General features: G+C 40.0%; 3 protein-coding genes across 4 annotated transcripts; 2 read left to right on the plus strand and 1 right to left on the minus strand.

Moving 5' to 3' along the window:
- The first annotated feature begins 206 nt into the window (after nt 1-206).
- On the plus strand, nt 207-4,772 carry tor1 (torsin family 1). Of its 2 annotated transcripts, none has more exons than XM_063889932.1 (5): nt 207-541; nt 1,964-2,229; nt 2,317-2,492; nt 2,993-3,120; nt 3,308-4,772. In XM_063889932.1, exons 1-5 carry the CDS (start codon nt 340-342, stop codon nt 3,550-3,552), a joined length of 1,017 nt encoding a protein of 338 aa, XP_063746002.1. In that variant the 5' UTR covers nt 207-339; the 3' UTR covers nt 3,553-4,772. The 2 variants fall into 2 exon arrangements, with proteins under 2 accessions (XP_063746002.1, XP_063746003.1); XM_063889933.1 differs by lacking the exon at nt 207-541 and adding an exon at nt 1,001-1,305.
- Nucleotides 4,773-6,376: 1,604 nt separating this feature from the next.
- On the minus strand, nt 6,377-8,899 carry nsa2 (NSA2 ribosome biogenesis homolog (S. cerevisiae)). Its single transcript, XM_063890291.1, has 6 exons — nt 8,749-8,899; nt 7,696-7,883; nt 7,452-7,602; nt 7,161-7,340; nt 6,806-6,998; nt 6,377-6,664 (listed from the first exon to the last, which is right to left on the minus strand). Exons 1-6 carry the CDS (start codon nt 8,749-8,751, stop codon nt 6,597-6,599), a joined length of 783 nt encoding a protein of 260 aa, XP_063746361.1. The 5' UTR covers nt 8,752-8,899; the 3' UTR covers nt 6,377-6,596.
- A 255-nt stretch (nt 8,900-9,154) lies between these two features.
- gfm2 (GTP dependent ribosome recycling factor mitochondrial 2) lies at nt 9,155-18,550 on the plus strand. The gene is made up of 20 exons (XM_063888936.1): nt 9,155-9,411; nt 9,506-9,587; nt 10,131-10,176; nt 10,269-10,366; nt 10,452-10,577; nt 10,651-10,739; nt 11,120-11,208; nt 11,295-11,355; nt 11,596-11,787; nt 12,386-12,466; nt 13,067-13,215; nt 13,796-13,936; nt 14,304-14,403; nt 14,495-14,681; nt 14,799-14,875; nt 15,024-15,162; nt 16,147-16,332; nt 16,428-16,543; nt 17,459-17,641; nt 18,213-18,550. The coding sequence occupies exons 1-20, from the start codon at nt 9,403-9,405 to the stop codon at nt 18,339-18,341; spliced, it is 2,280 nt and encodes a 759-aa protein (XP_063745006.1). The 5' UTR covers nt 9,155-9,402; the 3' UTR covers nt 18,342-18,550.
- Nucleotides 18,551-26,707: the final 8,157 nt, after the last annotated feature.

Genomic DNA, 26,707 nt, shown 5'->3' on the forward strand with positions numbered 1-26,707 from the left:
CCATTTTTCTTTAAAAATGTATTCTACTTCATTCCCCAAAAATCTGCAATACATTCATAGAATAAATAGCAAATACTTTTACAAAGAGTAAAGGAATATTTCATACCTAGTGTAAATCTTTGCAGTGTGTTTTCATAAATCACATCTCTTCTCTTTAAATTCACTTCTCAGGTGAATGTCACCTTTGGACTCTGACGTCATCACGCAATGACGACTCCTGTGTGCATGACAACAGCAGCGCCTCAAGTGCCAGCAGTCTGTTTTCGATCAATTTAACGCATACTGCCCTTTGCTTTTCCTTTTTTAAATCCAATTTGTATGAGGTGAACTTCACGGACAATGATTCCCAAGAAGCAACACGCATTGTTGCTGTGGATGCTAGTTTGCTCCGGTAGCACGACGGAGGCGATCGAGCCCATCAGTACCAGCATAGCGGTGGGCATGGCCGCGGCTCTGACCGGGTTTTTAGCTAGCTACCAGAATATTTTCTACTACTTCCACGAGTGCTGTCGACCCGAGTGGATTTCTTTCAACAAAACAGGTAACAAACAGGCATTCAGCTAACACATTAGCAACCCTTTTTGTGAGGTCTTACCCTGCAGTTGTTAGCAAACTAAACTGTAATATAGATAGATATTTATCTGGGGATATTATTTTGTTACAGCACGAGTGTTGTCAAGCATTACACAAGTTAATAATATTTAAAGATACAATAAGATACACGTAGGATAAAACAAAAAATATAATCAGCGGCAAGTATATATAAATTAACATTATTATATACAATTTTACATAATGTCAGCAAATAGTTTGACGTTTGTCGAATCTATCATATCATAAGTTAGCTAAATAACTAGCTAATTTGCACAAACGTATATTTGGCCAACTGTCATACCATTTCTATTTATTTAACATCCTTTTTAAACTTCTCAAACATTTCTTATGCGTTTTTAACTGAGCTTGTGTTTGTCGCATGACTATGACGTTTGAGGAAGTCCCCCGTTGTAAGAAGCTACCTTTAGATTGTTAGCCTAGCCTGCTGGTGTAGATCGGTTTGCGCCATGCTATTATGGTTATTTTAACCCACAACAAACACTGATGTCAGGGAATAAGCGGGTTCCACGATGAAAGCGACACACTTATATTTGTTGTTGCACGTTTTTTTGTCGACCAGTGTTCTGGTGAACACATTTGAGCCGTTCACAACAGCGGTGGTTTTGGGTATCGGTGCTACTCTGGGGCGGACTATCTACAATTATTTACATGAAAGTTGCGAGCCTAAATGGATAGCTCTAAATGCAACAGGTGAGCATGCAAATGTGTATATATAATATATTATAACTATCCGAAGGAACAACCTTTTGTAAAGTTGACTATTACCATTAACGTGTAGCCTAGATGATAATGAAAGGGAGCTTTTGTATCCTCCAAACCTAGCCTATATGGGAAGGTAAAATATTCCCAAATCTAATACTAAAAATAAACAATGTTTGTTTGGAAGACTTCAAACGCCATTTAGGTTCAGGATTTCATTCAGTTGCTGGGTTTTATTGCGGAGGTGGATCACGTGATCTGAATCAAATGCCCTCTAGGCAAGGTGGTGAACCTTACTCAAACAGTGCACTTAAAAGTGGTGGACATTTTCGAGATAGTTAAAATGCATATTGTAGAATTCCCCTCCGTGACATATTGGAGTAGAACAAAATGGAAATATTCAAGTGAATTACTAATACTGTCATAGTAGTAGTAGTGGTAGTACAGTATTTGAGTAAATGTACAGCAGCTTTGTGGGCACAGTACTGTTTCTTGATAACCACCCCTTATAACATTGTTGTTGTTTATTCATCATGTTTCAGCATGTTATGTATTTTGTTCATAGCTCAAGTTCTGATTTCAATTACAATTAAACCCCATGAAAATTTCAGTCTTTTTTCAAGTCACTAATTGTCATGATCCTTTCTAGGTCTCCGGGTTGACCTGGACAGAAAACTGTTCGGACAGCACATTGCATCACGCATCATCCTAAAAGCAGTGACTGGATTCATGACCAACGACAACCCGAAGAAGCCCTTGGTGCTCTCATTGCACGGATGGACCGGCACAGGGAAGAACTTTGTGAGTCAGCTGATTGCTGACAATGTTTACAAAGAGGGAATGGAGAGCAGCTTTGTTCATATCTTCACGTCTGAACTCCACTTCCCTCATTCGAGTCAATTGGAAACCTACAAGGTATGAGGAAGAACCCAGATCAGATAGAAACCCAGTGACATTGTTATGTCTGGTCTTTGATATAAACATGCTTAATTTTCTCTTCAGTCTCAGCTACAGCAGTGGATAAAAGGCAATGTCACCAACTGTGCACACTCCATGTTCATCTTCGATGAGATGGACAAGATGCATCCCGGCCTGATTGACAGCATAAAGCCGTATCTGGACTACTACGACAAGTTGGATGGAGTTTCTTATCGGAAAGCCATCTTCATCTTCCTCAGGTGAGAAGCTAAAAGTATTACCTTATTCTGACCTGTCAAACTATTTCATTTGAAACCTAAATCACACATTGATCAGTGGTTTGTAGTTGTGCAGAAAAACCAGAGCTCCTAAACTAAGGGTTTTGTGCTGTTTGTCAGTTGACCAGCAAAATGTGAAGGAATTTAGTAGTATAAAATAAAATCCAGCAGAATCTTGACATAATGTGGTATTATATACTCTGGTAAACAATGTTTTATGGATGATTTCCACATGTTCTTTGGACTACAATTAATAAACCTTTGTTTGTATTCAATAGAGAATGTATTGCATCAGTTGGCGTGTCGGGCTAGATGCTATCATTCATCAGCGTCATTTACATCATGAAAAATCAACAAACCACTGACACTTTGTTAGCAGTGATTTAAATCTAGATTCACTGAAGAGAACACTAATTTAAAACACATTTTGCTGCTCTTAAAGGAAATTCTAACGTTTTTCCTGTTGTTGATCTTTCTCTTAGTAATGCTGGAGGGGAGAGCATCACAAAGACGGCTTTAGACTTCTGGAAAGCAGGACGAGATCGAGAAGAGATCGAGCTGAAAGATCTGGAAACATTGCTCTCTGTAGCGGTGTTCAACAACAAGCAAAGTAAGTAAAAAACGTATAAAATGCTTGTCATTGTTTTTGGTCTAACATTACACAAGAATCATGGATAACAAATTAATCAGCCCAACACTGCATGAACTGTTAGAGCATCATTACCGTTCAGGAACTAGGTTTGGTGAAAAACATAGATTCTTGTACTTCTCTTACTATCTCTCATCTCCTCTTCTAGGTGGCCTGTGGCATACAAGTTTGATTGACAAGAACCTGGTGGACTTTTTCGTCCCGTTTCTTCCTCTGGAGTACAGACACGTGGTCCAGTGTGCCATGGCCGAGATGATAGCCAGAGATCGTCGGCCAGACCGGAGCGTGGCTGACCAGGTGGCCAGAGACGTGGTCTACTTCCCAAAAACAGAGAGAGTTTTCGCTGTAAAAGGCTGTAAGACGATAGAAAGCAAGTTGGACTACTACATATGAGGTCAGCATCTCCTAGACGCTGTGTTCGATCACTATGTGCACTTTTTAAAAAGACAAAACTCTCAGCCAAAGGACTACAAAGAGGAAGTCAGGCTGGCGGAGGAGCTTTCCCTGTCTGTCCTTGTGGTCATGTTGAGGATTTCAGCAGGCCTTCTCAAATTTTGCATATCACTTACACTGAATGCTGAGGTCTACGAAGGAGATCCGTGCCAGTCCGATGACAGAATAATAAGACTGAAAAGCTATCCCTTGTAAGTGATTAAGGAGCTTGATCTCCTCTTTATGTCTCACCACAGAGAGTTAAAGGTGCTGTCGTTTTCCTGAGAGCTTCTTAATGACTACAGGGTCCCTTCTTGAATCTTTCCTCTGTCCGTACAACTATGGCATGTCACTGTTGTGCATTTGCTTTTTTTTTTACATGTACTCAATATAGGGATTGTTGGAAACACCTGCCTTAATTCTTTTCAATTTAATTTTGTTTTATTATAGCTCTTTTAAGTTATTTTACACACGTCCACTGTAGTAGATTGTCAACAGTCCTATCTGCCATTGGTCACTATTCAAAAAAAGAAATGCATAAAGCAGAAAACCTCGTATATTTATCAAATGTAATCTAACATGATTTCTGTGAGGCACAGCCCTTTTTAATATCTAATTTAGTTAATGCGATTCGTATGAGTTGTACACACAGTAATTGATATGGATGTGTCCATGGTTAAATGTTACCAGATTTTATTTACACCCTCACTGGACTGCATTTGGACACTTTATGAACTCAGGATAGCAACACACATTTTAACAACGTTGGATTTTATTTTATTCTTAAAAATGGTTACTGTTTAGATTCCACATATTTCAAATGATATTGTATATCAAAGTTGATTATTTAATTAATTTGATTTCAAATTCAACTCAAAGGTTTATTGTTTGTAATATAATTGATAGTTCTTTAAAAAAAAGTCACACATTGTGGTTAAAAGGAAATGTTAAAGTGGTTTCTCAAAATATCACCGTTTGCTGTCAGGATTTGGAACAACAAAAATAAAATGAAGTGTTTTCTATGTAATTGCTCAGAATTAAATGCAGGTGAAGGATTTTTTAATGGACTGTGAAAAGAACATTGTTTGTTTTTGTAGATGGATAGCCAACACTTGTGAGTTTCTCTACTGTAAAACTGGACGAACAAATCACAAATAAAACATGTTATGTTCATGTGTCAATGTTTGTCATGCATGTGGAAACAATCAATAGAATAAACTCTCTGTTGGGTTTTTTCTGAGTAAAGGTACCACAAACACCAGGGTAGAGCTGTTCATTCTGACATGTTTCCTTTCTAATATGACATTTGAAGTTGTATGCAAGTTAAGTAGAAAACTATGGAATATATTTGAGTGTTTACTGTGATTCTGAAAGAAGCCAAACAAGTTGTTAGTACAGACAAGCACAAATAATCAGTGTTATGTTCATGTGATTCTTTTTGTGACTAATACAAAGTACCACACTTTATTAATCATTCATTTCTCTTCCCTTTTAATGCATATCCTTTAGATTTGACTCTCTTCATTAAATGTGATAGAGGAATAGTACTATCAGCTGAGTGAATGGATCGCTGTTATCACCAACTTCCATGGCTGAAAAAGGAGTTATGTAACAATCAAATAGCCTGCCGTGCAAGGTACAACTCTGGACCCAAGGCGAAGATAACATTTAAAGTAACAGTTGTAACATTGTGTGGTAGCTGACGGTAGACGTCATGCTGCAGTAAAAGCACGGCGCTGTTTGCAGTCAAATTAACTTACGGGTACGTCTTTACACAATATATAGTCATTTAAAGCCTCGTAATATACAACATAACCTCGATAATAATGTCAGTGTTGGAAAAAGATACTTTGCAAAATACCAATACTTCAGCAAAGACACCCTTGGGAAAAATGTAGTTTGATACTAAACTCCAGCTACTTACAAAAAGGAGGTTAAATACTTAGTAAAACATGATTACACTTACAGTTTATGTGTTACAAAAATATAACAATATCATGTTAAACAAATCTTTAGTCTTTTTTTGATCCTCTAGGTGTATCCTGCTGCTCCCTGCCTCCTCTTCCTCATACAGCATAGTACACACATTGAGACAGGAAGTAAGAGGAAGAAGACTGTGGGGGAAACAAGTGCAGTTTCACTTTCCTCCTGAGCTTTCTAGAAAACTTTCCAGTAAATGTGTTAGAATATTTTTAAAGACATGCTGATACATTTTACACTCACCACCTTGTTTGTGGTCTGCTCCTGTGAAGCAGAGTTCATTATATTCTAGGAATGTTACCAATGTGTTTAAGCAGATTAGGTGACTTCAGTTATGGCTAGAAAATATTAGACTGTAGGCATGAGACACACAATGTTTACTGAAGTCAATACTTATTCATATTCTATGCACTTGACTTTCAGGAGCATACTGTCCAGGTATTATTGAGTAAAATAACCATCAACTAGTCTACTACTTTTAAAAACAAGATGAAGTGATACATTTTGGACAGACATGGAAACTTGGTAATTAATTGTTTTTATCTAAATAGCAAACTATTCAGTTATATAATTTAATTGTGAAGCATTTCAAATAATATTTCAAGCACTTTATTCAAAACGGCAAGAACTTCTGAAATCCTGAAAGCAAATAAGTTACCTCTTTACTATAAGCCCGGATTTTCGAAGCCTTCTTTATTAAACAGATCCTCACTTTAGGGAGTGTGTCAATGTTTGCAGGGGGAAACAGCTTGCTTAACAATATGCTTAATATATGGGATATTGAACAAGAAAGCAAAGAGAAGAATGATGATCACATAACGTTTATTTCTGTCACATTTAACACAGTATCAACCCATTTTCTTCTTCTGTTACAAAAATTGTTGTGTTGCCAGGCGCAGCATCAGTGATCTTCCCGTCAGTCCCGTGATGTGAACCCAAAGCTTGTTGCCTCTGTGTGTTTGTTGTTATCAACACTCGTGTAAATTCAGAGTTACCAGGCATAGTTTGTATAAAGGTCAAGAGTCTTATACTAGCAGGACTGCATTAATGCAGCCGTCGTTCTCTGGGTTATTCGTCACCTGGGCATATTTACCTGGGAAGTAAAAGAAAAAAACAGGTTAGAGCATTATCACATTTTTTATTCACAGAGTTTTTAAAATTATTATTTATAAGAAGTGCAGAAATACATGAAGCACACCAAGGGATTTACAGGTTCACAAAGAGGAGCACTCACCCCAGATAACCTTTCCTCCTTGCGTAACCAAGCCCAGCTCGCTGACATTGACCTCCACGACTGTTCCTTTTGTGATGACTCCCAGAGAGGTGTAGAGGGGGGAGGAGGGGTTCTTTTTCACTCCGAGGATGGGGAGGCAGAAGGTGGCCTTCAGCTCTGGATGTGTGACATGAGCTTTCTTAAAACGCAAACCCTAAAGTAGATGAAAGAGAAGGATGTCATTTAGGAGTTAGGAGAAGGCACGTAATTAAAAACAGAAATTCTAAATGAAGCCTGAACACATGTAAGGAAAGAGTTGTGTGGGTTAGTTAAAGTAACAAGCGATGCAACAATTCATATGAGACTGCGATCTTACCATGGGTCTGATGAAACGCTCATATTTGGGAGGTTTACGGGTGAAGCCGTCGCCGACAAAGCAAACTTTGGTGACCATTCTCTTCCAGGCTTTCTTTTGTCTCTTTCCAGTTTTGATGACTTTCAGCACTTCTGTCTCTCCCTGGGCACGCACCTTTGGCAGGGGGACCTCCCATTTGCCCTGCAGAAAATACACAAGATATTTTTGATTAGAAACCAATTACAACATCTCCCATTGTTACCACACTCTGATAAAGACACTGCCAACAAGCAGATTTCATGTGGTACTTACAGCCTTCTCTTTCCTCTTCTGTTTGATCATGTTGGAGAGGACCTTGGCACGGGACTGACCCTCTCTGTCCAGCAGGTATGCCGGCACTGCTCCCTCTGGGGTCTTATCATCGTTCTTCTGCTTTGTTTTTCTCTGTTCATGCATTTTGAGGCTGCAAAAACACAAGTTAAAATTGTTTAGCTGATTACTTGGCATATTTTTCACGTTTTTTAAGACAGCCAGCATTTAGAAAAACTATACTCACGTCTTCTTCATCTGGATCTTCTCTGAATGTCTCTGTTTGTGGTACAGTTTGGCCTTCAGTCCAATCAGCTTCCTGGCTTTGTGGGACCTCTCATGGGCCTCACGGCTCTCCTTCTTCCTTTTCTTTTCATGGTGGTCCAAGCGGTAGCCATGCCGCTTGCGATGTAACTCAATGTGCTCGTTCTGGGGCTAAGAAAATGTAGAAGAAACATACAATTTAGTTTGACTTAATTATTAAGAAAGATAAATGCACAGGCTTGGAGCAGAAGTAAAAAACATCACTCCAGCAATGTTTCTCACATGATGCACTGCATTCATTTGAATGGGCTTTCAATATTCTATGTTGCACTTTTCCATAAAGTAATAATGTATTTATAGCGAACTAAGAATATCAAGTTTAAATGCATTCCCCGTCATTTTCTCTGGCTCCAGCTTTTTTAAGTGTAAGCAATTCATGCTTTTCACTATATATATCATTGCAACTTGATTACATTTGGGTTTTTGGAATCTGGTGGTAAAATGATCCATTTGAAGACGTCATTTTGGGCTCTAAGGAATCATATATTTGGCAGACTGATATAATGAAAAAATGTTAGTTGCAGCCCTTTCCATGTTTATTCGTGTTAATACACAAATGCCAACCCATCTTAAAGAAACAATTCAGCTAGACTCCCACTTTAAACTAAAACACGTTCATTTAAATTACAAAACGACCTATTATTCTATGTAAATTAAGTCTACACTTGATAAGACGTTATGGCTTTTACACAAAGTTTAAACTTGAAGACATTAACACCACACCTACAACTAAAGATCCCACCATAAGGAACTTTCACAAAGTTTAAAGTTACATGCTCATACACTATTAAGTTCAACTGCATCTTTGTCGGTGGAGGGCTCTTAATTGTAAAATTAACAATATAAACAACACCAGAGCAGAGCAGCACGTCACCCAGCCACATGTGAACTAATGCTAATCGCTAGCACGCCATGCTAACCAGTTAAAATGACTGATACAAGTGATATAATGCAATTAAAAGTTGTTTCTTCCTACCATTTTGTGTTGGTGGTGTTAAGTATTGCAGTGAAAACGTCGCAGGTGGTAACAGTCGGTAAGACGCGAGTATTTTGTGTTTTCGCTTGAGGCTGGGGTCGTTTCGATGTTGTTTTCCCCGTAGCCGATACTTAGAGGAAGTACGTCATCCGTAGGCAACGGTTTGTCCGCTCGTCTAAAATGAATGTTTTCTACATCTGTTCCACTTAACCATGTTAAAGACGATACATACAAATGTAATTTGTTGAACAACATGTAAGCATTTCATATATCTGTTATTATTTATAAAAGATACAATGTCAGTTAACACCGTGTACTGCGTTATACTTTTGAAATAAAGGTAGAAATATAGTTACGGAACCAGCAGTAACCCGAACTAATGTCGTTTGTTTCTAGGGATGTATTTTGAAGCCGTACTGTATGAAAGTGTGACATTTGACAGCAGATTATGTTTTTTTCTAGGACAATTTAATGCTTTGAAGTAGGACACATTTTTGTATTAATGTACTGGTTTTAGCCCTACGTCTCGGCCTGTTTTTACTGTTATGGTAGTGATTGTCACTCCACTATGGTACTTCCAAAAATAACGCCAATTATGTCAAAAAACCTTGGGAGATAAAAGTAGACGTTAAAGCCTGTGGGACAATTAGCAGGATGATTTGGGTAAGATATAATGTGTCAAACTAAGGGCTTTCTGTAATACATAGTCCTACTGTCATGATGATCTTCATGCTTACGGGCTTATTTTAATTCACAGGGAAAGTATTTATTAACTGTTGGGCTCCGGTGCTGCAGGTGTAGAGTGAGCTGTCATATAAGACACTACCGCATTCTTCCAGGTAAGTTTAACAAATACATTATATTAACATAAACTATTAGGATCAGTATTGCCTTCAAGACATCACCTTTTATTATCAGCAAAATGTAGGTAGAAATATTCAGTATGCAGACAAGTTAGTGATGTTTATACAGGTTTTTGAGTCCCATTACTCTTGCTGTTAATGTGTATGATGAGTTTTAGTTATCTCTTTTATAGGTGTTTTCTGTTAAGCAATGCATCATTTTCGCAATAGAATAACACAGCCTTCATTTGCATAGTTAAAGTCATTTTTGGCATTGCCATTTGGAATTTCACATCAGTATTCACATGTATACATAGCTTTGCTGATTCATTCCTTCATGTGTATGTTTATTAATTTAATACTGTTTAAGTTTGTACAGTATCAGAATTCTCTTGTTTCATTTCATTGTTATTATTATTATTATTATTATTATTATTATTATTATTATTATTATTGTTTGTATTATTGTTTTACACGTTCAAAATAAATCAAATCAAAAACTCCCATCCTTATAATTGTACGTTATGTTCACCCTCATAGATGACGTCAAATCGCTGCGGGCTGTGGCCAACCCTGATGTATCCAAGTATGTTATTTAATTCTGCTTGAAGACTTTAAATGCTCTTTAGACTCAGCTCTGTTTGGGTTTTGTGTTAACTTGTGCATCCATATCTGCAGAATCCGAAACATCGGCATTATGGCTCACATTGACGCAGGAAAAACCACAACCACAGAGAGGATGTTGTATTACTCTGGTTATACGAGAGCGCTAGGAGGTGAGTAGGATGGTTACAAAAGTTTGGACTTTCTTACCTGATAGTTTCCATCTTTTTTTCAAATGTGTGCTGCTTGTTTTTCCAGATGTGGATGACGGGGATACAGTCACGGATTTCATGGCTCAGGAAAGGGAGCGTGGCATCACCATTCAGTCAGCAGCCGTCACATTTGATTGGAAAACTCATCGAATAAACCTCATAGATACCCCAGGTATGATGTGAGAATAAAACCAATGGAAATATGAAAGGCTGCCGCTCGAATACAATTGTGTGTGTGATTACAGGACATGTAGACTTCACTCTCGAGGTAGAGCGGGCGCTTCGTGTTCTTGATGGAGCGGTCGCAGTGTTTGACGCTTCTGCCGGTGTTGAGGTGAGCCCTCTGCTTATTTCTTTTTTCCTTCAAAACATTTTTTCTTTATAATTTGGTGAAATCTGAACTAAAACTGCAACGATTGGTCAACTAGTTGGAAAGTATTTTGATATGAATTGTTATTTTTTTAATAAAATGGCATGAAATGCTGTGTCAGCCTCTTAAATATGATACAAAAGTAAATATCTTTTGACTGGCAAGACATTTAAAGACATCATCTTTGAGAAATTAGGATGGACATTTTCACCGTGTTTTGGCTTTTTCTTTGACCTAACAACTAATCAATTAAATAATTAAATAGGCAGATTCATCAATGATAAAACCAATCCTTCTGATTAGCCCTGCTCTGAACACATTTTCTTCTGTTGCTTTATAAACAGGCTCAGACTCTGACCGTGTGGAGACAGGCGGAGAAGCACCACGTCCCCTGTGTTTGTTTCCTGAATAAGATGGATAAGCCCGCAGCAAGGTGAGTGACTAAACAGTCCTGACATCGACAATTTCTTTTTGGTGTTTTTACAACAATTTCAGTTGAAATGTTCTTTTATTTCTTAGCTTAAGTTTCTCCATAGAAAGCATAAAAAAGAAACTGAAAGCCAATCCAGTCCTCCTGCAGGTAAGACTTTATTTGAAAAACCTCATAAAATGATTTTTTACTCCATTTGAAGAATCATATTTATCATGGATATGAATTATAATGATTGATGTCTTGGTGTGTACAACACTTTCATGTAGCAGATGATGAAGTTGGAGCTACTTTTGCAACTTTATATACACATAATATCATAATCAATTGTTTTGCAATTAGAACTAAAGTATCATAAAATGTTAATAATAAGTACTTCCTGCTGAACAGATTCCTGTCGGCAGTGGCAAAGACTTCTCCGGTGTGGTGGACTTGTTGACCAATCAGAAATTGATATGGAGGCCCAGATCGATGAGAGAGGAGGATGATGGTCGAATCTTTGAAAGCAAACCTCTGGACGAGTCCGAGGAGCCGGAACTCCTCGAGCAGGTCAACGAGGCCCGGACAGCTTTAATTGAGCAGGTATGCATCATTACATTTAGAACAGGGGGGGCCAAACCGTTTTTATTGAGTGCCAAATTTAAAAACATATAGAGTCACAGTCCACACAATAATAAAAGCATAGATTTTAACATGTTAACCTGCAAGAAAATCTGTGTTTCTAAACCAGTAAGAAAAAGAAATCTATTAAACTTACTACCTAACAACATTACACAGTTTATCGTTTGACATTTCAGTATTTTATTGGTGGGACCGCATATTACCAAGGGTACTTCTGTGCCTGCTGCTCTTAAATTTAATGTAAATCAAATCAATACTTATCAATTTAAATTAAATGCATGTCTTAAAATGTCCTATGTTTATGGCCTACATTTGAGTAGTAAATCTGGATATCTAATATTAATATTTTATATTTGTATTGTTTATTGGGACCCCAGGTTAAAAGAGAGATAATTTAACTGGATTTACTCAGCTTTACGTTTATAAACTCCGATATATAATTTATTGGAAACAACCCAAAAGTCATATTTTTAAAAGCTCACCAGAGTTGGTCTGATCTAGATTTACAACAATCTTCACAATTTTAAATGCTGTAAATCTCCAAATGTCTCAATCACAGGTTGCTGATCTGGACGATGAGTTTGCTGATTTGCTGCTGACTGATTTTGGTGAAAACTTTGATGAAGTTCCCTCAATTAAAGTAAGTGTTGTATTTTACCAACATCAGCCTTTTAAGTAACACTGTCACTTGCAGAGGTGGGAGAAGTACTCTGATCTTGTACTTGAGTAAAAGTACCAGAATGTAGGAATACTCCTACAATTAGAAGTCCTGTATTCTAAGTAGAAAGTACTCTCATCTAAATGTACTTAAAGTAGCGACAGTAAAAGTAGTCATTGTGTGATTGGTCCATTTCAGAATAATATCTGTGATATGTTTTATAATTATTGATCATTAAAGTGTTCTCAGAGCTGGTAAAGGTGCAGCTAGTTTGAATGGCTTTGTATACTGCAGGGTAGCTGCTGAATTTACTCCAGGTGAACTAAAGTCTGATTTAAGGGCTGATTATATTTACCATCATTAATCCAGATCTGTAAAGTAACTAAAGGGATTAAATAAATGTAGTGGAGAAAAAGTACACCATTTACCTCTGAACTGTAGTGGGGTAGAAGTACAAAGTAGCAGCAAATTACCTCAAAATTTAACTTAAGTACAGTACCTGAATAATTAGTAATTAGTTACTGAAGCTTACCCCACTGGTTACTTGTGAATACAGTGTAAACCTTGGTAATATGTCTCCAGCTACAGGAGGCCGTGCGGCGGGTGACTCTGGCCCGTAAAGGCGTCCCGGTCCTCTGTGGGAGCTCTTTGAGGAACAAAGGTGTTCAGCCTCTCTTAGACGCCATCACTGCATACCTGCCTGCCCCGAATGAACGGCACCATGACTTGGTGTGAGTGCCTCCTTTAACCTTCCACAAACTCAGACCTAAACTCATAAAGGACCATCTCAGCGTTATTGGTGTCCAAGTTCTGCTTTCCAACACATATTATTCTTTGCTTTTTTTATGTTTGTGCGTTTATCTTTTTGACAAAATGACTTCCACAGCTATGATAAAAGTGATGGTCCTGAGCTGCAATTAGTTAAAGGCAGGCTTCTGTTTTTTGCTTTAATTTAATCCTATAGACTGAGGAAATATTCTTACTTCTTCTTTAGTTGTTGTTGCATTGAATTTAAACAGACAGCTGTTGTCAGGGAAGTTTTATTTTGAGAGTCAAATACATAAATCAAAGTGAGTGATGATTGATATATCCATAGTAAGTAAGTGATCTTTAATACAACATCTCATCTAGACTGACTTAATATAAGGTGACACCTTTAAAGGTGTGCACTATGTTTGCACAAAAGAATGAAAGAAATTACAGAAAATCGAAAACACTTGAATTGTCCTTTTAATGAATATGCCTTTTAAAATAATGTTTCTATGTACATTTGTTGATTATTGCCTATAAGCTGTGCTCTCCACCCTGCAGGCGGTGGTACAAGGACGACTTATGTGCTCTAGCCTTCAAAGTGCTCCATGATAAGCAGCGCGGTCCTCTGGTGTTTCTGCGGATTTACTCTGGTACTCTGAAACCACAGTCAGCTGTCCACAACATCAACAGGAACAGCGTGTATGTACTGTAGTTTCCATTATAATATATTACAATGTTGACAACATTATTTAGATTTTCAATAGTCCTATATTTGTGCATATGGTGAAACTACACAGTAAAGAAGTAATGACATGAGAATATACCCGATGGATGGATGGATGGATGGACGGACGGACGGACGGACGGACGGATGGATTGATTACACATTTGTTTTAAATATCAAGAAGAAAGAAAAGAATACACTTCCCAAACTAAAATACTAACGATGGAATGTTCAAGGAAAAATTTGAATAAATTATAAAAACAAAGATGACCATAACAGCTATTTACCTTCCTTTCATACGCTGTGTCAGATGTTAAATATGTCTGATCATGTTTTGTGTAGAGAGAGGATCAGCAGGCTGATGGTGCCGTTTGCTGATCAGCATGTAGAAATCCCCTCGATGACGGCGGGAAACATCGCTCTAACAGTCGGACTGAAGCAGGTATACATTTCTACAATATTATAATCTTCATTTGCTATTTTGAAGATTTTCCTCTTTAATCAAATCATTTATGTTTCCACTTCTATTCAAGACAACCACAGGGGACACCATCGTCTCATCCAAAGCTTCAGCAGCAGCCGCCGCCCGCCGAGCCCATAACGACAGCGGGACAGGGAAGAAGCGCGGGGAACATGCCAACGTGGTCCTTTCAGGGGTGGAGGTCCCCGAACCCGTCTTCTTCTGTACCATAGAGCCGCCCACCATGGCCAAACAGGCTGGTACGAGACACTGATTAAACATGATCTCTATAATAGCTGTTAAATCAAGTTTGAATGATTATCAATTAATATTATTCGGTTATCGATACCCTCCTTTGTATTTCCCCCCCCTGTAAGATCTTGAGAATGCACTGAATAACCTCCAGAGAGAAGACCCCAGCCTTAAAGTCAGGGTTGACCCAGACTCTGGACAGGTAATGCAATCACTGGATTAGCACACAGATTTAGTCTGAGCATTTACAGATGACAGATATTAACTTTTCTGTGCAATATCTAACCTAAAACTCACGTACTGTGGAGAGCGTCTTTCACAATTAGTGAACTCGTGGTCTCCATCCTCAGACTATTTTGTGTGGGATGGGAGAGCTGCACATCGAGATCATCCATGATCGAATCAGAAGAGAGTACGGCATTGAGACTCACCTTGGGCCGCTGCAGGTGGCTTACAGAGAATCCATTCTCCACGAGGTCTCAACTACAGGTACAACAGCAACACTCTTACATAATGAGCCTTGCAAACCTATGTTTATCTTTACGAGAGTGCATTTAAAATGCATCCTCTGTCATAGAAAACGCTGCTTCATATCAAGACAAACACTTTGTGGACTCACAGTTAGACACAAGCAAGTTCTAAAGATGTTTTGACCACACATTTGGCTAGCAGTCATCCTGGCTTAGCGACATGCTTTTGCTGGTTGGCTTAGTGAAGGTGGCTCTCTGTATGCTAAAAATAAGGAAAATAATTAATAAAATGTTTGAATATTGTTTACAATGTTTTTTTTATAGTATAGTATGTTAAAAATATTTTTTAAAACTTACATTGTATGGTATATCAAAAATGTGATAAAAAAACATAGTACATTAACACATTTCTCTAATATTGGTTGCTCTAATAATGTTGTGAAAAGGCCTACAGAACAACAATACAAACACAGATCACAGAATATGCCAAATGCTGGCTTTTTGTTGATGTCATTCAGCTGGTCCAATCAGGAAGCAGGCATCCGATCAGCAAACTGGCACCTGCACATTCTCAGAGGAGAGGGAGAGAGATCTGACCGAAAAATGAACAACAGAATGGCCGAGGGTTATAACTATTTACACAATGTCAGAAATCAATTATGGGATGTCGAAAATGTGATGTATGAGAAAAATAAAACAATATAGTATGTCGAAAATATGAGATTAAAATGACATATGTCAAAAATATCATAAAATACGACATAGTATAGCATATCGTGTTTTGGTTTTAAAATTAAAGCAGGTCAAAAAATAAAGTTTGTCGTTTGATATCAGAAAAAGTGAAATGGTAGGGTATAATATGTCCAAAAATATGAAAAAAAGTACCATGATTCATAAAGGTTTCACCAGGTTATCTGAGGAGAGACACACTCCTGACAGGTACATACTTAGTGTTTCCCAATAAAGATCTTTGTATGAACTCTCTGCTTATCTGAAAACGCAGAAACGCTGGATCGTACTATTGGGGAGAGACGACATGTTGTGACCGTGGAGCTGGCTGTCACACCTCTGGACTCCTCCTGTACTGTTGGCTCATGTGAATTAGCTTTCACAGAAGAACTGGGGGCGAAGCTATCTCCTGAAATAAAGGAGGCAGTGGAGAATGGCGCACAGAGCGCATATCTCCAAGGTATCATTGAACACATTGAACATAATTTCTCTTGCAGTGTCCGCCCCTTTCAGAATGTAAGATTGAATACTTTTAATTCCTGCTTTCCCCTTCAGGTCCACTGCTAGGTTATCCTTTACAGGGAGTTTCTACACTGATCCAAAGTGTCCACATTGAGCCGGGAACGTCTCCTGCCATGGTGTCCGCCTGTGTGTCCCGCTGCGTGCAGAAGGTATATATCGTCAGGGTGGAATGTAACAATAAATCAACACAAGTCTGAAGTCTAGTAAAACTCTGAGGTACAGTTGTATGCTACGTCATGGTTTTTAATTTTTTCAACTGTATTATGCCTTTTTCGGTACACCGTGCCTTACCTCTACACAAGTGGTTTTTTTAGCATTTTTTAGCCATACAGTACTTTAAATGTTGTACTTTTTACTCCATTAAAATGATTTGGTAGCTTAACTTCATTAGTTTTTTACAACAATAACAGTAGAATTACAGTTTCTAGGATAAACTGAAGGATTGAATGTTCCTATAGGAGAGCATTCTCCTGATGTTTAAGCCTATTTCAAATCTTAAACCTTAAATGTATTGATTTACCCTCAAATACATAAATGATCTTTAACCCTCTTGGATGGTGGGCCACATTAGCATTATGGTTGTCATCAAAGGGCCAGTTGAAACTTTAAGACTTTATATATAATATTCTGTTCTATATACAATGTTTGTATACTTACATAGACACTGTGGGTCGTTTATTTGCACTGTACTTATATAAAGCGGCATTAAATGGAATATCAACCTATGGTATTCTTTGCGAGCTCTTGCGGGCCACATACAGTGAGGTGGCCCTCCGGATTTGGCCCTCAGGCCTTGAGTTTGACCACACTGCACTGGACAATGCTTTATGGGGTTTTAAATTAGGATTTATTGAAAGTAAAAATAGCACATATTTTAACATGCACAGTGGCAAAATGCAACATGCACTAATGAAGTGGAAAAAGAATAAAAAAACATCAAATATAATGGTAAAGCAATGCAGAGCTTCTTTCATGTGTTTACGTTCAATGTTAAATGCTGTTTGTATCTGCAGTATAGCTGTAAACATCAGGAGCCTTGATGAGTTCTGTTTCTGTGGTCCCAGGCTCTGAAGCTGGCTGGAGGTCAGGTTTTGGAGCCGGTGATGTCTCTGGAGGTGACCGTCGGGGAGGAGCGCCTGAGCTCTGTCCTTGGGGATTTAGCACAACGACGAGGGACCGTCCGAGACATCCAGAGTCGCCATGATGATAAAGTACTGCTCGCCACTGTGCCTCTGGCTGAGATGATGGTGAGACGACGTGCAACTCCACATTTTGTCTGTACTTTCTAGCTGCTAAGTGATAGATACACACTTCCATACAAAATATATTTGAATCCCGAAAGATACAATATCACGGTCTCACATACAAATAGAGGAGACAAAAGCAGAACAACCTCACCGTACAGTGCGGGGAATGTTAGTGTTTGAAATGTTTTTACAGCAGTAGTACCCCTGTAAATCACATTAACTGACATGCAAAATTCCCAGTTTGTTCTGTACTATCTACATTCATTTACATCTTATAAAACCGGCAAAAAAGGCCTTCTCCTCATAAAATGGAACATGTACGACCTGTCCTGTTTTGTGATAGCTTGAACTGTGATCCCACGCCAATTCCATCAATTACACATCAATGTGTGAGACTTTTGTTATATCGCCATCCTGCTTACTAAATGTATTGGTCATCCTTTCACATCTTTTTCTCTGCAACTGTAACATAATTCAAATACATTTAATGGTATCCTACTTATACTACACAGCTCCAAGCATCTGGTACTCCCCAGGCCTGACTCTTTACTTTTAATATTTCTTTTTTAAGGGCTATTCCACCATCTTGCGAACAGTGACATCCGGAAATGCAACCTTCACACTGGAGCTGGACACCTATGAGGCCATGAACCCCCAGGACCAGAATGCCCTCCTTAAGAAAGTGTCTGGTCTGCTGTGATCTCAATAATGAAAAAGTCTTCAGCAGCGGAGACCAAAGGCCTCCGAAACAGAAGCACGGAAAAGGCTTTGCCAGGATTTACAGCATATCAGAATGAGTCATTATAATGTAATTTATGGGGTGAATTCCCACTGCAGGAAAGAGGATGAAACTGTTATTGTAATTATGAACCATGTTGTTAGCTGGAAAATAAATGTACAGAAACAGAATTTCATTGCCTTGTTTTTCTTCCTTTTTCATATGAAACTAGACTCATCTAAAATGCCTACATTTAATTCACAATCATTTATACAAACCTTCATTAAAAAAACAAAGAGTGCAATTACAAATTCAGGATGTTTACGACGTTAGGTGATGATCGACAGTTCTGTAGAGCTGTAAAAAAAAAAAAAAAGCATGACGTGTCTCAGAGCGTCAGGACAGAGATCTCTAAAAAGGCAGCATGATTCCTCGGTTTGAAATACAAACATGGAGTTGATTGATTTCTTTTCCTTTGCTGTTCCCATGGCAAGCACTAGTTTTAATTCAGATACCTTTGTATTCTCGGGGGTAGTAGCTGGAAAATAGCAGCACCACAGGAATTCCACGCCTTAAATAGGTGAAGGAACGTTAATATGTTTTATATTAAATGAGCAGAACCCGCATCAGACCACAACTACTACGGCCCTAACTCCACTGGTGTAGTGGATGCTGCAGCTGCCCAAACCATCAGGCAACTGGAAGCTAAGATCAGGAGTTTAGAAAGTCAACTGAGGGACATTTCCTGTACACTGAACATCAACAGGTTCTCTGCGACTGACGAGGAATTCTGATTCCACACCCAATTTCCGTAAGAGAAAGTGTTTTGGTCGTTTTGGGAATCCGTCGCCCCCTCAGCTTCCAGATTAGTGTATTGGAGCAGAGCCCAGAGGACAAGTGATGCCATGGCCCTAACAGGAGGCTTGCAGTTGTGGATGAACTCTCTCTCTACTGCTGTCGAGTTGTCGTTGGCATGAAAGTGATTGCTGACATCGTTGGCATGCATCACCAACACCACAGTGAGCAGAGTGGTCATTACATGGGCTAATTATCTGTACATTGTTTTGGGGTCAGTGCCAATTTGGATGAAAAGGGAACAGGTGCAAGCAACAATACCACAAAAGTGTGTTAGTTACTGTCCAATTGTGCGGGTGATTCTAGACTGCACAGAGATCAGATGTGAGGCACCATCATCACTCACCTTCCAGTCTGAAACATTCTCCGCCTACAAGAACACCAACACCTTATAGGTCTGATTGGCATCACCCAAATAAGGATCTTGGTGGAGAGGGTCACTAGAAGGGTAAAGGAATATCACATCTGGGACACAACCATTCCTTTGACGCTTTCAGGCTCTATCAATCAGCTATGGGCAACTTGTTGGATAATATTTAACTGTCAAGGCCCTTTAGATGTGAAGGGTGATGTCACAGTGTGAAACACTGAATGAATTTAATTTCTGTGTTTAAACATGAGAGCACATTTTACAGATAGTTAACATACATAGTACATTATAATTTAGGAAAATATGTTGTATAAATAAGTAAGTAAATAAATTATTCAATCCACAAATGTGTGGAAAACAGACAGTGTGAGACCACGCTTTCCCCCACAGACTGAGGCATGGCCGTGCGCACAGGTGGAGTTTACAGTTTGGATTGGCCATGACAAACACCATGTTCGAACATAAGGATGCTCATAAGTGTACGTGGTACTAGAGCATCCTAGGCAGAAGGTCCATGATCGATTTTGTTATCGGATCATTGGACCTGAGGCCGCATGTGTTGGACACTCGGGTGAAGAGAGGAGCGGAGTTGTCAACTGATCACCATCTGGTGGTGAGTTGGGTCGAGTGGCGGGGGAAGCCTCTGGGCAGACCTGGTAAGCCCAAAAGTGTAGTGCGGGAGGAATCCCATGTCCAGGAAGCCTTCAACTCACACCTCCGGCAGAGCTTTTCAGGCATCCCTGTGGAGGCTGCGGACATTGAACCAGAGTGGGCGGTGTTCAAAGCCTCCATTGCCGAAGCTGCGGCGGGGAGCTGTGGTCTCAAGGTCTTAGGTGCCTCAAGGGGCGGTAACCTTCGAACCTCCTGGTGGACACCGGTGGTCAGGGAAGCCATCCGACTGAAGAAGGAGATATGTTATCCCTGGGTAATCCTGATGCAGTTGCAAGGTATCGACAGGCCCGAAGGGAAGCAGCCTCAGTCGTGGCCAAGGCAAACCAGTGGGTGTGGGAGAAGTTCGGAGAAGTCATGGAGAAGGACTTTCGGTCGGCACCAAAGTTGTTCTGGAAAACCGTCCTACACCTCAGGAGGGGGAAGCAGGGAACCATCCAAGCTGTGTACAGTAAGGATGGGACGCTGTTGACCTCAACTGATAGGGTGTTAGGGCGGTGGAAGGAACACTTTGAGGAACTCCTGAACCCGACAACGCCGCCCTCTATGTTAGAGGCAAAGCTGGAGTATGAAGGGGGATCAATTCCAATCTCACGGGGGGAAGTCACTGAGGTAGTTAAAAAACTCCACAGTGGCAAATCCCCGGGGGTGGATGAGATCCGCCCAGAAATGCTGAAGGCTCTGGGTGTTGAGGGACTGTCATGGTTGACACGTTTCATCAACATTGCGTGGAAGTCGGAAACAGTACCGAAGGAGTGGCAGACCGGGGTGGTGGTTCCTCTGTTCCATCCTCCCCGGGAAAGTTTACTCTAAGGTGCTGGAAAGGAGGGTCCGACCGATTGTCTTTTTTTACTCCCGCAAGGATCCTGGAGGGGGCCTGGGAGTACGCTCATCCGGTCTACATGTGCTTTGTGGATTTGGAGAAGGCGTATGACCGGGTTCCCAGGGAGATACTGTGGGAGATGCTGCGGGAGTATGGGGTAAGGGGGTCTCTACTCAGGGCCATCCAATCTCTGTACTCCCAAAGCGAGAGCTGTGTCCGGGTCCTCGGTAGCACGTTCGACCGATTTCGGTGAGGGTTGGCCTCCGCCAGGGCTGCGCTTTGTCACCAATCCTGTTTGTGATATTCATGGACAGGATTTCGAGGCGTAGTTGTGGGGGAGGGGGTCTGCAGTTTGGTGGGCTAAGGATTGCACCACTGCTTTTTGCAGATGATGTGGTCCTAATGGCTTCATCGGTCTGTGACCTTCAGCACTCACTGGATCGGTTCACGGCCGAGTGTGAAGCGGCTGGAATGAGATCAGCACCTCCAAATCTGAGGCCATGGTTCTCAGCAGGAACCAACTGTCCACTCCAGGTAGGGAATGAGGCCTTACCCCTAGTGAAGGAGTTCAATTATCTCGGGGTCTTGTTCTCGAGTGAGGGAACAATGGAGCGTGAGATGGGCCGGAGAATCGGAGCAGCCGGAGCGGTACTGCAGTCGCTTTGCCTGCACCGTTGTGACGAAAAAAGAGCTGAGCCAGAAGGCAAAAGCTCTCTGTCTACCGGGCCATCTTCGTTCCTACCCTCACCTATGGTCATGAAGGATGGGTCATGACCGAAAGAACGAGATTGCGGATACAAGCGGCCGAAATGGGATTTCTCCGCAGGGTGGCTGGCATCTCCCTTAGGGATAAGGTGAGAAGTTCAGTCATCAGGAGGGTCTCGGAGTAGAACCGCTGCTCCTTCGTGTTGAAAGGAAACCAGTTGAGGTGGTTCGGGCACCTAGTGAGGATGCCACCTGGGCGTGGAGGGATTATATCTCTTCGCTGGCCTGGGAGCACGTTGGAATCCCCCAGTCAGAGCTGGTTGATGTGGCCAGGGAAAGGAAAGTTTGGGACTCTCTGCTGGAGCTGTTACCTCCGCGACCCTGACAGAAAAAAGGGAGTAGATGGATGGATGGATGGATGGATGATGGATGGATGGACAGTCAGGTCCATAAATATTTGGACATTGACACAATTTTCATTATTTTGGCTCTGTACCCCACAACAATGGATTTGAAATTAAACACTAATTATGTATTTTAAGTGGAGACTTTCAGCTTTATTTGGAGGGTATTTACATCCAGATCAGGTGAATGGTGTGGGAATTACATCACATTTTATCCAGGGTATCCCCTTTTTAAGGGACCAAAAGCAATTGGACAATTGGCTGCTCGGCTGTTGCATGGCCTGGTGTGTGTTATTTCCTTGTTAGTTAATTTACAAGGAGCCGAAAAAAGGTCTAGAATTCATTTCAAGTGTGTTATTTGAATTTGGAATGTGTTGCTGTCAATTATCAATATGAAGTCCAAAGAGCTCAGCAACACTAAAAGACCTGGAAGACCATAGAAGACCTCTGTGGTGGCTGACAGAATAATTCTTCTGGTGAATCATGAAAGCCATACATAACAGTTTGCCAGATCAATAACAATCTCCAGGGGCGTGGTGTATCTGTGTCAAAGTCAAAAATCAACAGAAGACCTCACCAGAGTAAATACAGAGGGTTCTCCATGTGATGTAAATGTTAGTGATCCTCAAAAGCAGGAAGGCCAGATTAGAGCTTGCTAAAACCTATCTAAAAGAGCCTGTACAGATCTGGAAAACATCCTATGGACAGATGAGACAAAGATCAACTTGTACCAGAATGATAGGAAGAGAAGAGCATAGAGAAGGGAAGGAATTGCTCATAGCGTACTCCTCATCAGTGAAGCATGGTGGTGGTAGTGTTAAGCGTGGGCATGTTTGGCTGCCAATGGAACTGCTTCCCTTGTATTTACTGATGATGTGACTGCTGACAAAAGCAGCAAGATGAACGCTGAAGGGTTTCGGGCAATATTATCTGCTCATATTCATCCAAATGCTTCAGAACTCATTGTGCGGCACTTCACACTGCAGATGGACAATGACCTGACGCATACTGCAAAAGCAACCAAAGAGGAATTTCTGCAATGGCCAAGTCAATCACCTGACATGAATACAATTGAGCATGCACTTCACTTGCTGAAAACAAAACTGAAGGGAAACTGCCAAAAGAACAAACAGGAACTGAAGACAGCCACAGTAGAGGTCTGGCAGAGCATCAGCAGGGACGAAACCCAGCATCTAGTGATGTCTATGGGTTCAAGACTTCAGGCTGTCATTGACTGGAAAAGATTTGCAACCAAATATTAAAAGTGACTATTTTATTTATGATTATTTTACTTTGTCCAATTACTTTGTAGAGTCCATTGTAGAGGTGTACAGAGCCAAACTAATGAAAATTGTGTCAATGTCCAAATATTTATGGACCTGCCTGTATGTTGTCATGTATGTGTTGAAATAAAACTGTTTAGCCTTCATTTCAGTAACTAGGGATTCATCAAGCCAAATTCTCTCTACTGTGAGGTCACTCTTTGTCGATGTAATGAAATCACACCATGGTAAACCAGTTATGGCCAACTGGCCTTGCACTTGCCAAAGATACTTGCGTTTTTGGTTTTGTTTGGCCTTACCACCAACAAACTTAACATGCGTCACTTCCTCTATACTGTCTACATTTGGACATTTCACTTCACCTTAGCCAAAGGTGGCATTTGCAGTAGGATCATATACCGTGGCATCAGGGTTAGCACTGAGGTAAGACGCATTAGGATGAACAACAAATCCAGAAGGAAAGACATTGACATTGCACATGTCACTATACTGCTTTAAAACCTCTGGCTCAAGGTCAATCCCCCTTTTCATGGCAGGTGTTTGCCATACCCCTTTCATGATTCTCACTGTGAGAGCCTGAGCAGAGGACTCCCCTCTAAGATTAAAACTGAACCTTGAGAGAATGGTCCAAATTTATAGTCCACTAAAGTTAGGTCGGACAGGCCACATAAGATTGTGCATATTCCAGGTTGCGGTTGAAGGAGTTGTACGTAGGCTCCTAAGGACAGCACTGCAGAGTCAGAAAGGTGTCCTACATGCACAAGTAACAGGAACCATTCATCAGTAAATTAAATCAGTAAAGCACTATCTGCAGGTTCTCATATTATGCCCATGTTTTAACTAAACTTCAACAAAAAAAAATACACAATAAGTGATCAAATTAATGTAATGATAAATTATGAAAATACCTGCAATGGTTCCATACAGCGTAGATTTGACACTGCTGTGTCCACTGCTGTGCCTTAGGCCGGACCACAAGTTAATCCGTGGGTTCCGGACGTATCCCCTTGAGTGACACAAAAATAAAAGAAATGCTGTTGGGATTTCAGAGAATATCGGGATAATTCATCACTCAAGTCATATTGTAGATGTACATCCTCTTCAGGGTGCATTGACAAATAGAGAGAACCTCCATGCACATTCATACACCTAAGTGTAACTTGGTCATGTGAGTCTAAATGCAAGAATTTCAAACATCTTTATTGAGTAGACTATACAGTATGGCTATATCTGAGGGATCCAGACAAAACATACCTGGGTCCTTGGTCAGTGCCATGAATGAATCTCTGACTTTACACCCCCATGGTGCTGCAGTGAGCCGTCTGAAATAGGAGTGCGACCACGTGATTACACAACGCCTTTCCAGCAGCACACAAACAGGAGCATCCATTTAACTGCATGGGTGTAACTGCACATAGCACAATCTAGAAATGGAGAACATGTACAAAAAATGAGAACAAAAAATGAGAAAGAGAATCTGCAACAGCAGACATTGGGCAAGAAACAGAAAGTATGCAACAGCAGACATGGGGCAAGAAAGAGAAAGCATGCAACAGCAGACATTGGGCAAGAAACAGAAAGTATGCAACAGCAGACATGGGGCAAGAAAGAGAAAGCATGCAACAGCAGACATTGGGCAAGAAAGAGAAAGTATGCAACAGCAGACATGGGGCAAGAAAGAGAAAGCATGCAACAGCAGACATGGGGCAAGAAAGAGATTCAAGAAGATTCAAGATTCAAGAAGCTTTATCCCAAGGGAAATTGCTGTGCAACATTTGCAGGAAAAAGTGGGAAGGTAATACAAAGTGAGAGGTAAAATCAAACTAACATAAAATAAACTAAGTAAGTACTAAGTAAAAGCAATAAAATTACAGTTAATACGTAAGTATATACAATATACAACAATACGCACTGTGCAATTAGCAGCATATATAAAAATAAAACAAGTATAAACTAAATAAAGTGATACAGTGGAATTGGATAAAGTGACATTTTGGCCTCAGGACGCAGGCCTCAAGAGAGAGCATTTGCAACAGCAACAAGAAACAAAATACTGAACATGCACCTGAACCTGTGTCTGAAATCATGCTCTACACCAGGGGTGTCCAAACTATTTTTACTGAGGGCCGTAAGCAGACAAATATACAAAGGGCTTGGCCCCTCACTACAGGTGAGGTATATTGCCTAATATGTTAAATTAAGTTATAAGTTAGCAAAAAGGTCAATTATGCTTGATATCTGAATATGCTTTAAGAAAAAAACAGCCTACATCGCAGCTCTCCGTAGGGTTTCATTTATTTTGTTATATAAAGTGTTCACAGCTCATTCCTTAAAACAGGATCCTCACATTGCTTATAACAAGATAAGATCAAATGTACCTTTATTAATCCCCGTGGGGAAATTCAAGCCTTTATGCAGCAAGAGATTGAGAAGACAAAAAACAGTACAGATTCACACAAGGATATGAAATAAAAATAAACATTATAAATTATGAAGGGTGTATTTTAAGCTTACTATGTTAATAAGTGATTGGGCTTTTTTTATCAACTAAGGTTGACTGAATTTATTTGAATAACCACGCTTATTAACACATGAATACTGTGTAATATATTTTTACATATATATATATATATATATATATAGAGAGAGAGAGAGAGAGAGAGAGAGAGAGAGCGAGAGAGAGAGAGAGAGAGAGAGAGAGAGAGAGAGAGAGAGAGAGTACAATATAAGACAAGCACAAGTTTCATGTGTGGGCCATATTCCATTATACTTTTTGAATTTGCTGAGGGCCGATTAAAAATGGACAACAGGCCTCAGTTGGCCCCCGGAATCAGAATACCTTTATTTATTTATGGCTAACCTCGACTCACAACTGTGACGTGCTCCATAGAAGAGTCAGTGGAAGTTAACGTTTATGATGTTAAATAAAGAAAATAACACCAACAATTACCAAGGTAGGACAATACGGTCAACAGAACTTCGGTCAAAACTTAGCTCACCCTCATTGTCATTCCACAAATCCCAGCTGTCACGCACCCACCCAAACACATAAGCAACATCGAGGCGTGACAGACCTGAAACACACAGCTTCACTACCATTGTAAATCAAATTCAAATGATCTGGGTAAATAAGCTCTTTCTGCATTTTTGACTGATTTTTTAATTTGTCATTATTTTATTTGTAACACATGTCGTTTTCTCCTCTGGACGAATAAAGGTATTCTGATTCTGATTATGTG

This window comes from Eleginops maclovinus, chromosome 8, assembly GCF_036324505.1.
Source record: "Eleginops maclovinus isolate JMC-PN-2008 ecotype Puerto Natales chromosome 8, JC_Emac_rtc_rv5, whole genome shotgun sequence".
NCBI classification, from domain to species: Eukaryota; Metazoa; Chordata; class Actinopteri; order Perciformes; family Eleginopidae; genus Eleginops; species Eleginops maclovinus.

What these genes read in the sequence shown, in the direction of transcription:
- gfm2 (XM_063888936.1), top strand. An exon ending in CACCATGGCCAAACAGGCTG is followed by an intron (nt 14,682 to 14,798) that starts GTACGAGACACT and finishes CCCCCCTGTAAG; the next exon opens with ATCTTGAGAATGCACTGAAT. An exon ending in TTGACCCAGACTCTGGACAG is followed by an intron (nt 14,876 to 15,023) that starts GTAATGCAATCA and finishes CTCCATCCTCAG; the next exon opens with ACTATTTTGTGTGGGATGGG.
- tor1 (XM_063889932.1), top strand. Translation starts at nt 340, where the DNA reads ATGATTCCCAAGAAGCAACACGCATTGTTGCTGTGGATGCTAGTTTGC. An exon ending in GTCAATTGGAAACCTACAAG is followed by an intron (nt 2,230 to 2,316) that starts GTATGAGGAAGA and finishes TTTTCTCTTCAG; the next exon opens with TCTCAGCTACAGCAGTGGAT. An exon ending in GCCATCTTCATCTTCCTCAG is followed by an intron (nt 2,493 to 2,992) that starts GTGAGAAGCTAA and finishes TCTTTCTCTTAG; the next exon opens with TAATGCTGGAGGGGAGAGCA.
- nsa2 (XM_063890291.1), bottom strand. An exon ending in AGCGTTTCATCAGACCCATG is followed by an intron (nt 6,999 to 7,160) that starts GTAAGATCGCAG and finishes CATCTACTTTAG; the next exon opens with GGTTTGCGTTTTAAGAAAGC. An exon ending in AGGAGGAAAGGTTATCTGGG is followed by an intron (nt 6,665 to 6,805) that starts GTGAGTGCTCCT and finishes TTTACTTCCCAG; the next exon opens with GTAAATATGCCCAGGTGACG.